Source organism: Saimiri boliviensis, chromosome 15, assembly GCF_048565385.1.
Source record: "Saimiri boliviensis isolate mSaiBol1 chromosome 15, mSaiBol1.pri, whole genome shotgun sequence".
Lineage (NCBI taxonomy): Eukaryota > Metazoa > Chordata > Mammalia > Primates > Cebidae > Saimiri > Saimiri boliviensis.
In genome coordinates, this window is record NC_133463.1 from 86207748 (window position 1) to 86219984 (window position 12237).

The window sequence follows — 12237 nt, forward strand, 5'->3', positions numbered from 1 at the left end:
GCTCCAGGTCCTCCACCAGGCACCAGCCAGCTAGCACTGAAGAAAGCAACATGGTGCCAGCACCTTGGAGTGTGCATTTCAGCATCACCTTACTCATGAAAGATTAACTTATACCTCCATGTATCAAAAGAAAAAAAAGCTTTCTCATGTTAAAAAGACCTGGATGACTCCAAATATATGCACACAATTTTATAATACCCTTTTCATTGTACATGGCCTCATACCATGCTGAACCCCTGCTTGGACCCTCCAGTGCAAAGGAAGTTCCCTGCCGTGGAAGACAACAGCGCAGCTGGGCATCTCAGGGTTCAGAGAGAGCTCTGGACCAGTGCCTGGCCCACAGGAGGCCCTCAAGAAACACTGAACAAGTAAAACTCCTTCAGGACTAACTTTCCAGTCCATGCAACTTCTCCCACCTTCTGTCCTAAAACCAAAATAGCCAGTGCTGATGGGGGTTCATCACATTGGACTCTCTTTTCAGCACGAGGTTTTTAATTCTCATAAAAACACATGAAGCAAGTGTCAATATTACTGTTATTCCCATTTTATAGAGAAGAAACATGAATTTCAGGGAGGAGAGTGAGGAGTCCAAGTCACCCAGTGTGAGTGCCGGCCCAGGCTTCTGATTCTAGAGTCTGTGTAAACGGTACTCTAGAGACCAAGCTTGTTCTCTTCCATCCACAAGACAGAGGTTGTTCTCTCTTTCACTCTAAGCCACTCCGAAGCTTTGTGCTACATTTCTGGATGCATGCTTCAAGGGCCCTTCACTTGTCCCTCAGCCCTAGGTTTGTTTGTTTAAAACTCATTGTACTCGGTGAAGTTTCCCATGCAGCAACCGCTAATGCCACTGCATGAGCAAGGGGCAGGGAGCTAAGCTAACCAGCTAAGCTAACGAATAGCTAAGCTATTCGTTCCCTAGTGAGCCTTACTCACTAGGGAACGAATGCAGAGCAGGGCTGCTGACTCCAGATGGGCCCAAGTCATAAAGATCTGCTGGGGGGACCCTCCTCATTTCCTGAGCAGATGAAGATTTGCCTTGACGACCTGCACCAGAAATCAGGACACCAGAAGTCAGGTGTGCCTCACAAGAGAGAAGCCTTGCCAAGGAGTCCCCCCTGAACCCTGAGTCCCTGGGCCCTCCCCTCCCAAGCCCACGTCACTCCTGTTGTGACTGCCATGCAATCTCTCTGTTCCACACCCTGGTCTTTGGGCCCCATGAGAGTAGCGCCAGCCACCAAACTCGCTGTCAACAGTGCCTCATACACAGAAAACTTTCAAAAATAGAATTTTATGCTGAGTAAGTATCTTAACAGAAACCACAACACAACACTGGCCAGTTAGAATGGCAATTATTAAAAACTCAGGAGACAACAGATGCTGGAGAGGATGTGAAGAAACAGGAACACTTCTACACTGTTGGTGGGAGTGTAAATTAGTTCAACCATTATGGAAGACAGTGTGGTGATTCCTCAAGGATCTAGAACCAGAAATACCATTTGATCCAGCAGTTCCATTACTGAGTATACACCCAAAGGATTATAAATCATTCCACTATAAAGACATATGCACATTTATGTTTATTGCAGCACTATTTACAATAGCAAAGACTTGGTACCAACCCAAATGCCCATCAATGACAGACTGGATAAAGAAAGTGAGGCATATATACACCATGGAATACTATGCTGCCACAAAAAAGAATGTGTTCATGTCCTTTGCAGGGACATGGATGAAGTTGGAAACTAACATTCTCAGCAAACTAACACAGGAACAGAAAACCAAATACCGCATATTGTCACTCATAAGTGAGAACTGAACAATTAGAACACATGGAGACAGGGAGGGGAACATCACATATCAGAGCCTGTTGCATGGTAGGGGACAAGGGGAGGGAGAGCATTAGGATAAATGCCTAATGCATGTGGGGCTTAAAACCTAGATGATGGGTTGATAGGTGCAGCAAACCACCATAGCATATGTATACCTATGAAACAAACCTGCATGTTCTGCACATGTATCCTAGAATTTAAAGTAAAATAAAAAAATTAAGAAGTAGCTGTCATGCTAATCCCAATTAAAAAGAAATCACAACAAATATGGGGTGTACTAAGAGGTTATTTCTGCCAGATGCGGCAGGAGGCGGTGCAAGACTATGATGTCCTGGTACACGTGCCTGCACATGAGAATCCGTCCATATGTGGAATCCCAACAGGACAGGAAATCTATCAAGCACCTGCATATGTTACCTGAATTGACCCTGCAAACATTTCTACAGGGTCATTCCTATCAGTGCTATTTCCATTTATAAATAGCTTAACAGTGGCACAGAAGCTACTAGTTCAGGGTCACAGGGACCTAGGTGGACTCAGGTCTGGCCAACTTCAAATCCTACTTCCTAACTGCTATACTATTCCTATCAGTTTCTGAACACAGATGGTTGCTATACTCAGGCGAGTTAGATGGAACTGCACCAGGCTCTGAGTTTGAAGCACAATTCCTTTATTTATTAGCCAGCGACCAAGAGATGGCTAATGCTCAAAATTCTCTCAGCCCTGTGGAAGGGGTTGGATTCCTTTTTATACCTTGCTTAAGGTAAGGGATGGGGAGCCTAGCTGGAGCAGAGTTTACAGAAGTAGAACAAGCAAGTTAGATAAGGAGGTTAGTAACTAGGAGGCAGGGGGTTCTCATGATTGTTGATTTCCAAGGAGGGTATACACAATCGGTTCTCATGATTGCTGGTTACCAAGGAAGGTATTCAATATTTGTCATAAAATCAATCAAGCAGGAGGGGGGGCATTCAGAATGGCAAGTGGGCTTGCCAAGCAGGCTATGGTTACAAAGGTTATACGTTTCTATAGTTCTAAGTACAGAATGACCCAGCACAGTAGCAAGACCCAGGTACGCACTCAAGGGAGGAGTGTCAGAGGGGTGAGGCGGAGGTCAAGATAGAGTCTATCTGGCTCTCAGCAATAAGGAGTCTGTCTGGCTAACACAGGTTAGGTTAGCACACGGTAAAGCAGCAGACAATAATGTGTGGCAAATAACTTATCGTGGGTGTGCCCTCAGTGAGACCCAGATGGGTAGTGGGGAATCAGGGTAGCGAAAGAGAGAAAGACCGGCCTGGGCATATTTCAGAGGTCCTGAGAAGGGCGCCTGAGCCTGATTGTCAGGGAACTCAGGAGTGAGTGTTACCTCCAGGAATCCTCCCGACCTGAGACAAGGGAGCTGGGTTTCCATGACCCTGTGTTAGCAGCCGTTTGTTCACAGCAAAGGTTGGAGTGAAGATGGGGGATGATGGGATTCAAACTCCCAGGACAGTTTAATTATTGGACAAAATGCTTCCTGTCATCTAAAACAGGGAAGCCTCAGCGGAAACACAATAAAATAGTGTAGAAAAAGCACAGAAATGCAGGTGGGGTGTGGAAGGGGCTACGTGCTGCATGTCTACAGCTTGTGCGAAGGACGTTCAGTTGAGTAACTATTAATTCTGACGGGGGCAGGTGACTTCCCTTAGACCACATGGTTGTTGAAGGCTGTGTGAATTCTTTTTGTCAGTCCAGTGGGAGGAGAGGCAGGAAAGGAAACAAAAGGAAGGGGTAGGCATTAAAAGCAGAAGGAACTTCAAAAACAGCAGCTGAGATGAGTCAAGGCACATGACTGCACAGATTGATGAAAGCTCCTGAAGAGGGCCCTAGATGGCCGACGGGTATCAAGACACCATCTCAGGGACACAGGATAGAGCGGTAATGCTGGCTGGACCCAAAGGAAGTGGGGGGTCAGCCACGCAGCTGGCAGAGCAGATTCCTGACCTGCTCGGAGTGTAAGGAAAGGGACCCTGCGCTTTGCGTTTCTGAGCTGACTGCTGTGACCCGCCTGGAAGCCGGAAAGATGGAAGAGCCCCTTTAAGTGCTTTGTTCAATCAGGAAGCCCACCCTGCCGGCCCGGGGCAGGCTCTCCTGTGGTCCCAGGCCGGTACACAGAGACTGGGAGCAGCAGTGTTTTATCTGCTTAGAATTCTCCATGAAAACAGACATTTGATATTTAGGTGCTTTAATGGACCCTGAAAAGAAATTAGATTGATTCATTTGAAGAATAAATGTCTCTCCCCCGCCCTCTACATGGTAAAACTCTTAAATGCTTCTACTTAATGGAAATGGAAATTACCTCTCAAAACATTACGAAAACTAATCATGGCAATTTTTATACGTTTCCACAATTTACTGTGCTATCTTTTCTCTTGCTTTGATGAGCAATGACTAGCAGATGCCTGTTTCGTGCCTAATCATTTAACGCAGCCTCAATCGACTTGAACAGACCCCTCTCCCAAGTATGATTCAACTGATCAGCTCCTCAAGGGAAAAAAATAACATCTCTATGTAGGAAGAGACTGCAGAATCTATTAAATAGCAACATTTTGGTGGAAAAAAGAGCCAAAGCTAAGTATATTTAATATTTATTCACACAGACATGGACGTACCAGTTGCTCTGTAACCCTAAACTCAAAAGAAAAGAAAAACATAAAGCAAGTCTTTGAAGTAAGCATAATTACATTTTAAATTTTCTTACATCTGTTTTATCTTCCTTGAATATCTAAACTCTCACATTCAATTAATTATCATTCATCTTTCTATTTCTCAGGGAATACTACACTTTCTGGCTTGTAGAGGGCATCTGAAAAATTTGTTGAACTTAGATAAATATCATTTTGGATCCAAATGTCATAGGCTTGACTGACAAGTATATTAAGTTCAGTGAATATGTTAGAAATAAGATGAATCAAATCAATCATACATACACACATGTATGTACATGTGTATATTTATATGTATAGACATTTATATTTATAGGAAGACCACCTGAAATTAATTATATACACACATGCATGTATATATATACATATGCATATATGTTTGTGTGTGCATATGTCTTATGATTACTACAATGAATAGAGAAAGTAGCAATTCAATTTGAATGCTGAGACACACAATAAAGTTCCTGAAAATCTTCATCACAGTTTTGCTAAGAAGAAGTTTCTGTTCTAGTCTAGCTGCATAAGTAGTGGTTGGCAAGCCACATCCTATTGGTGGGCCTCCTCTGAGAAACTATTAGATAAGGCCACATGCGGTGGCTCATGCCTGTAATACAAGCATTTCAGGCAGCCAAGACAGGTGGATCACTTGAGGTCAGGAGTTAAAGACCAGCCTGGTCAACACAGTGAAACCCATCTCTACTAAAAATACAAAAATTAGCCAGGGGTGGTGGTGTGTGCCTATAATTCCATCCACTTGGGAGGCTAAGGCAGAATTGTTTGAACCCAAAAGGCAGAGGTTGTAGTGAACTGAGATTGCACCACTACACTCCAGCCTGGGTGACAGAGTGAGATTCCATCTCAAAAAAGAAAGAAAGAAAAAGAAACTATCAGATGAGACTGTACAACCTGGCTCTCCCTTGACTGTTTAGACCTCATGTCTGTAAGGGTACACAGGAATGCAGCAATGATACAAAAAGCCTGTCATGATCTTTTTTTTTTTTTTTTTTTGAGACAGAGTCTCACTCTGTTGCCCAGGCTGGAGGGCAGTGGTGTGATCTCAGCTCAATGTAACCTCCACCTCCAAGATTCAAGTGATTCTCCTGTCTCAGCCTCCTGAGTAACTGGGACTACAGGCATGCACCACCATGCCCAGCTAATTTTTTGTATTTTTAGTAGAGATGTGGTTTCGCCATTTGCCAAGCTGGTCTTGAACTCCTGACCTCAGATGATCCACCCACCTCAGCCTCCTGAAGTGCTAGGATTATAGGTGTGAGCCATCGTGCCCAGCAACAGTCTGTATCATTCTTTAAGGTCATTGTGCCCACAGGGATTAGCAAATGCTGCTGGTCATAGTCTTGGTCCTGAGCTGATTGTCCCAGTCATTCTTGTATCCCACTCTCCATCCTCCATCAGTGTTCATCTTCCCACCTTGCCTTCATGTTGAAGGTTCAGCAACATCCCTCCTGTTTAACCTTGGCACCTCACATGGTTTTGCTATGTTCCCACCTAAATCTCATCTTCCATTCCTACATGTTGTGGGAAGGACCCAGGGGGAAGTAACTGAATCACAGAGACAAGTATGTCTCATGCTGTTCTCATGATAGTGAATAAGTCTCACGAGATCTGATGGTTTCAAAAAAAAAGGAGTTCCCCTATACAAACTCTGTCTCTCTTTGCCTGCTGCCATCCATTTAAGACGTGACTTGCTCCTCCTTGCCTTCCCCAGTGATTGAGAGGCTTCCCCAGCCACACAAAATTGTAAGTCCAATTAAACCTGTTTCTTATGTAAATTGCCCAGACTTGGGTCTGTCTTCCTAAGCAGCAGGAAGACCATCTAATACAGCACCCCTTCACTGATGCTATGAGGGCCCTGTCTCACTCACGTCAAATCACCCTATTTAAACATTCCCACTGGATCACCTTTGCCTCAGAAACACTTCTGTTGGCTCCATCTGCAAGCTTCCCTTGAATGCATGGTAAGACTTTTTATTAACTAGTAATATTAATAATAACAGCTGCATTTTATTTTTGCCATTATGTATCAAGCGCTGTGCTAGGAGCTTCACCATCATGCTCTCAAATCCTCTCAGAAACCATAGGCTAAAGGTATGACTACCCCCATTGTGGTTTAAAAAAAAAAAAAAATGAAGGCTCAGTGGTTGAAAGGCTTTCCTTGGCACACGTAGGTCTGATGTGAATGAGTGGGATGTAATGTGACTATCTGAGTCCAAGTCTTTTCTGCTGCAGTCTCTGCCTCCCTAATAGTAGATTCTTTTATCTAAGAAACTTCACTGAATCTTCACAATTTTCCCTGAATTTTCTTAATTTTCATTGAAGTTAAGAAATGAAACATCTTCCTGTTTCATTGAAGATGAATGCAATGAAGATGTCGAAATGACTTCTTTCTTTCTTCTTCTTGAACAGTCAAGGGGTGTCTTCGCCAGTGAATCATTAGACAGTCACCTGTAATTTACACTTTTCTATTTCTGGTAATGACAAAGACCCGCATCCTTCATATTCACACCTGACACTAAGGCCAAACCCCCAATGCTCCCACATCTACACAGAAGGGGCCTCAGGTATTACTGTTGCTGTCACCATTTGTGTGCCTATCCCTTCTCAAATGCTAGGATCTTTCTAGCATGCCCAAGAAAATGATTATGCCTAACTGGTGTGAGCTCAAAGCCTGTCATGTTCTATGTAACAAGATATACAGCCAACTCAGAAAAGAGCAAACCATCAGTTTTCCATGGAAGTCTTCCCCAAGTCACCTCTTAAAAAAGAATTGAAAGGAAAATTCAATGGTACGCAGGCTATGCACATGGGGAATTATTATTATATTTTGCTCCCAGGATCTAATCATATGCATCCTGCTTGTACAAGTCAATGCAATATTTATTTCATATCAAGAGAATACGGACCTAAATCATCTATATAATTGAAACATGCTTCCATATAATAAGGCTATTAGAGAATTGACGTATTTAAAAAGAGAATAAAAATGCAGAATCCTGTCCCCGATTTATGCCACAGCACCACGTTTGTACAGCACCAGGTTTGACAGATTGCTTTCATTTCATCTGGCTGTGTCTCTGAAACAAAATCAATCTCCTCTGTGTGTCGTAAATGGCCTCCAAACCTGACCACAGCTTGCCTCTCTTCTCGTGTTGGCGTTGTTCTTATCAGCAGCCACACAAGAGTTCTCCTCATTCTGTGAAACCACCTTTGCTCCATACGGGTCATTCTATTACCTCTGCCCGGGTCAACCTTCCCTACTTTTGTCTGTGGAACCAATTTCTGCTTGTCCTTCAAGTCCAATCTGAGAGGCTCTTTCTCATCCAAGCCAGCGGCTCCTAGCACAGGCAGTCCTGCATGGTCCAATGGTCACCACACTCTCCACCTCGACAGTATTATCTGACCACTTCTGTCTGCCTGAGATGACTAAACATCTCTAGAGCTGGAAGGCAGACTCTCATTCTCCAGGATGAACAGCATAGGTCAGAGGCTGCTAAGTAATAGGCTAGTCTTATGCATAATAGCAACGCTTATTCTAAGTAATTGTTATTGTGAGCTCACCATGTGCCAGGCAACAGTCTAATCATTTTACTTGCATGATTTCTATTTAAACCAGGTAATGTTTGTAAATCATTTTACATGCATGAATGTGCACAACTCATTCAATCTTCACCGCCAACCTATAAGTACCAACTTCCATCCCCATTTTATAGCTGAGGAACCTGAAAAACAAATTGGTTAAATAACTTTTCTAAAGTCAAGCAGCTTAGAAGCGGCAGAAGCAGACACTGTACCTGAAAAGCCCAAGCTTGGCCCTCGCACCTGCTAAATTCTGCCTCCTTGGACATGGCAAGCTTTCTCTGTTTACATTTAGAGATACGCTGAACAAAAAAAAAAAGCCAAATGAAATCATGTTTTCCAACAAGACCATTAGAGTGCAGAGTATCAAAGACATCATTAGAGTTTTCACTCCTGGTTCTCTTCCAGTGTCTGATACCTTGTTGCCTAAAGATATAGTTTTCTTTTTTCCCTCAGAAAGGCACAGAGATAACGGAAAATATGTTTAGATATGTTGGCCATAAATAGGACTGCCAAAGCTTCTCCTCATCACTGTACATGCAGACGGTGCTTTCAATGAATGGGAAAAGTCTATTTCTGTCCCCCTGGGGCTGGCCTTGTCACCTGCCCTGACCAATGAACTGCAGAGAAACCACCCCATGCCAGTCTCCATCTAGCCCTTAGGTGGCCCAGAATCATCCTCATTTTCCCTCTTGGTGAACTCAGCTATCATGTAAGGAGTCTGACCACCCAACTGGAGACAGAAGCCCAGCTGTCTCTTATCTGGTGCAGCCACTCCAACCAAGGGGTCAGAGAGATGAGTGAAGAAGGCATCTTAGCTGCTCCATCCTCAGCTGATATCTCAGCTTAAGGTAGTGCATAAATTTTCCCAGCCTCGGCTGGCTAACTCAAAACATTAGAAAAGAATAAGCCATTGTTAAAAGTCCCAAGTTTTGGAGTCCTTCACAATGCAGCGGTCTCTAACCAAAAATAGTATCATTGAAAAATTCACCATGAAGAAGAAATAGGAATTCTATACGTCTCTCACCTGGGGCACAATCTCATTGTAAATTATTGCTAGCCTCTGCATTAGAATTCTGTTCTAAACAGTATGCTACTGTAAAGCTCAAGGCAGACCAACTTCATCATAATTATTCTCCTGTTAAACTATACTAGAAAAGAAAATAGGTTTTTCCCCAAAAATCATATTTCATTTTCCTTTTCTTGGTCTCTGTGCAGTACTATCTCAAGCCCTTCTCTTCCCCAGCTACTCGCTGGGCTCTGCCAACCACTGAGCATCCTGCAGGACTCCAGCCCTCACAGCTGGGGCCTGCCAGCTCCAAAAGATGGCTCAGCCGGTGACAGGATCCAAGCTCCTGGTGTCACAGTCACAAGGAAGAAGCGGAGTCCTTGACGGCAGTCTGGGGATGGCTTTCATCAGGTCGGCTGGGGTGTTATTCCACTTGACGTCTAGGTCTCTCACCAAGGCCTTCACCTTGACCTGCGATCGGGTCCTTCACACCCCTGATGATAGGACCACTCACAGGCAGCAGGTGGGACTAACTGGATACTTACCTTGTGCTAGTTCCTGTTCTGACATATATATATATTTATAATCTCTACAAAATATAATGTGTCCTTTTTATAAGTGTACTTTCTAAGACAAATATCTCTGAAGAATGCATTTTTTCCCTCATATTTCAGGAAACTAAAGCTCAAGCCTCTAGTAACATACCTGGGTTCACAGATAATGTTATTATCCAATGTACACATATGGACACTGGCTCATGCGGGGTCAGGGGCCAAATCTCCTGCTCTCTCTGTGGACATTATGGACCTTCTTCTGTTGGAAGGTGGAGTGGGAAAGGGGTGAAGCACAGAATGATAGGAAAGGAGGGAACTGTGGGATTCTTAAATCACTCTGGGTCTAGGAGAATGGGTGGCTCCCTTTTCCCACTTTTCAGATACCTGATTTCTTCCCAGGAGAGAGGAGTGGAGGGAAAGAGAAGGAATATCTTGGAAGTACGGCAGCTTGACTATTACTTAATGCTTTCCTCCGCCCAAAGGCAAGGGAGAAGCCGGTGGCCATCGGCGTCTTTCCTTTTGCAGATCACAGGCTTGAGTTATCCTATTGCTCTGAAACCACGGGTCTAACGTTCTATCATGTGGCCTGAGGAATCAGGTCCCCCTCCAGACTTCTTCCAAGGTAAATGTAAGCAGAACACCACATCTACATGTCTAACTTGTGGGTATTCAGTTGCATATGATTTCACTCACCATAACACATTGCAAATTCCAAATGAATTTTATGAAGGGTAGATATGACCACAACTCTTAGTGTTACTGGATTGGATTTCTGTAACATTCTTGGCTACTAGCAATTTATAATTAATGTGAAACAGATTTTGCACAGCTCTGTCTTGTTATCTGTTTACTTTAATGCTCCCTACCTTCTACGCTCACCTTTAAGTCTTTCTCTCCTTCTTCTTTACTTTTTCTTTCTTTTTTTTTTTTTTTTGAAACAGAGTCCTGTTCCGTTACCCAGGCTGGAGTGCAGTGGTGCTATCTCCTCTCACTGCAACCTCCACCTCCCAGGTTCAAGTGATTCTCCTGCCTCAGCCTCCTGGGTAGCTGACATACCTGCCACCATGCCCAGCTATTTTTTTTTGGATTTTTAGTAGAGATGGGGTTTCCCCATGTTGACCAGTCTGGTCTCAAACTCTTGACCTCAGGTGATCTGCCCACCTCAGCCTCACAAACTGCTGCAATTACAGGTGTGAGCCACGATGCCCTGACTCTTGTTCTTCTTAAGGTCTACCAAGCCTGCACAGTTTTCCCAAATTTATTAAGGCAAACTCCTAACAGGTCTACTAGTTAATATTATGTCTGTCTTTCTTTCTGGCACAATATGTTCTCTATTGCTGACGTAACACTCTGTGATAGACTACCTGCTCAGAGCCCCGGTTACCACTTTGTACTCCAGCCTTCTCAAGATGAAGATCCAAGTCGTCCTTGGCAATCCTTCTCCTCAAGCTGGAAGCACTGCTGTCGGACCCCTCACTGTGCACGGAACGCGCCACCACACCGCTACTCACTCACTCCTCTGTACCTAGTTGATTCCCAGGTTCCCTTGAACAGGCTTCCTGTTTTACCCTCTTGCTGGACGTCATTTCCCACTGGCATCCTCCCTGACTTGACTTTAACCAAGCCCCCCACAGCCAGTTTGTCTCAAATACTGGCTGTTCCTGGGAAAGTGTATTTTTCTCAAGCTGTTCCTGGGAAACTGTATTTTTCTCAGGTCTCCCTTTCCACAATGTGCACATGTGGCCACCTCCAACTCTTGGTCTCCGTTTCCAAAACTCACTCATTCAACATTCACCAAAGATGGGCTGAGTGCCTCTGCATGCCTTGCACTCTGCTGTGCCCTGGCAAGCAGTGACAAATGAAGATTCACTACTGGGGGCAAGTACCCCATTGCCATTCTTCTGCTCACCTGTCTGCCCGACGATGGAGGCACTCAGTCTGTGGGGGATCCTTGAGGACACCTTCAAGGTCACTCGGATCTGGTAATACCTAAGAAAAGAGCAGAGGACAGGACGCTGAAGATCAGGCTTCTTAATGTTGACTTCTAAAAATACCTAGACTTATTCCTGAAAGCCATAGGAAATCAGGGAAGTTTCTTGGCAGCATGTACTATCATCTGGCACTCGTGAGAAATGCATTTTATCAGCAAAGGTGGAGAGGGAAGGGACAGGGCAGTGTTGAAGACAGAAAGTTGAGTTCACTTGAGATCATATAAGACTGAACAAGTTTGGAGATGACAGGAATAGAGAAAAGAAGGAGATGGGTCATGTGACAGTTTCATTAAGGGGTATGGGTTTTATGTACTCAAGAAAGGTTATTGTTATAGGAAAGCAGGTTATTTATGCATGGTGGAGAATCCATCTATAAATTCAGTTTCTATGAGGCTGCAACACAAAAACTACTTCCTTTATTAACATAGCCTCTGAGTTAGCCCTCTTGGAGGTGTCACCAAATACACTTTTCCTTGTATATTTTGCCTCCTTAATTTTAAGATAGCACTCCCATTTTCTAATCCCATCATTTCAGGACAATGTGCACGTCCTCATGCT

At 44.0% G+C, this 12237-nt stretch overlaps 1 protein-coding gene across 4 annotated transcripts in view; it reads right to left on the bottom strand.

Annotated features, from left to right (window-relative positions):
- FAM135B (family with sequence similarity 135 member B) overlaps positions 1-12237 on the bottom strand; it is a 359177-nt gene that overhangs the window by 174968 nt on the left and 171972 nt on the right. For all 4 annotated transcript variants that reach the window (XM_074387183.1, XM_003933681.4, XM_074387184.1 and 1 more), the window contains one exon: positions 11598-11677. In XM_074387183.1, coding sequence (XP_074243284.1) covers positions 11598-11677 — 80 coding nt within the window. The remainder of the gene's footprint in view (positions 1-11597; positions 11678-12237) is intronic.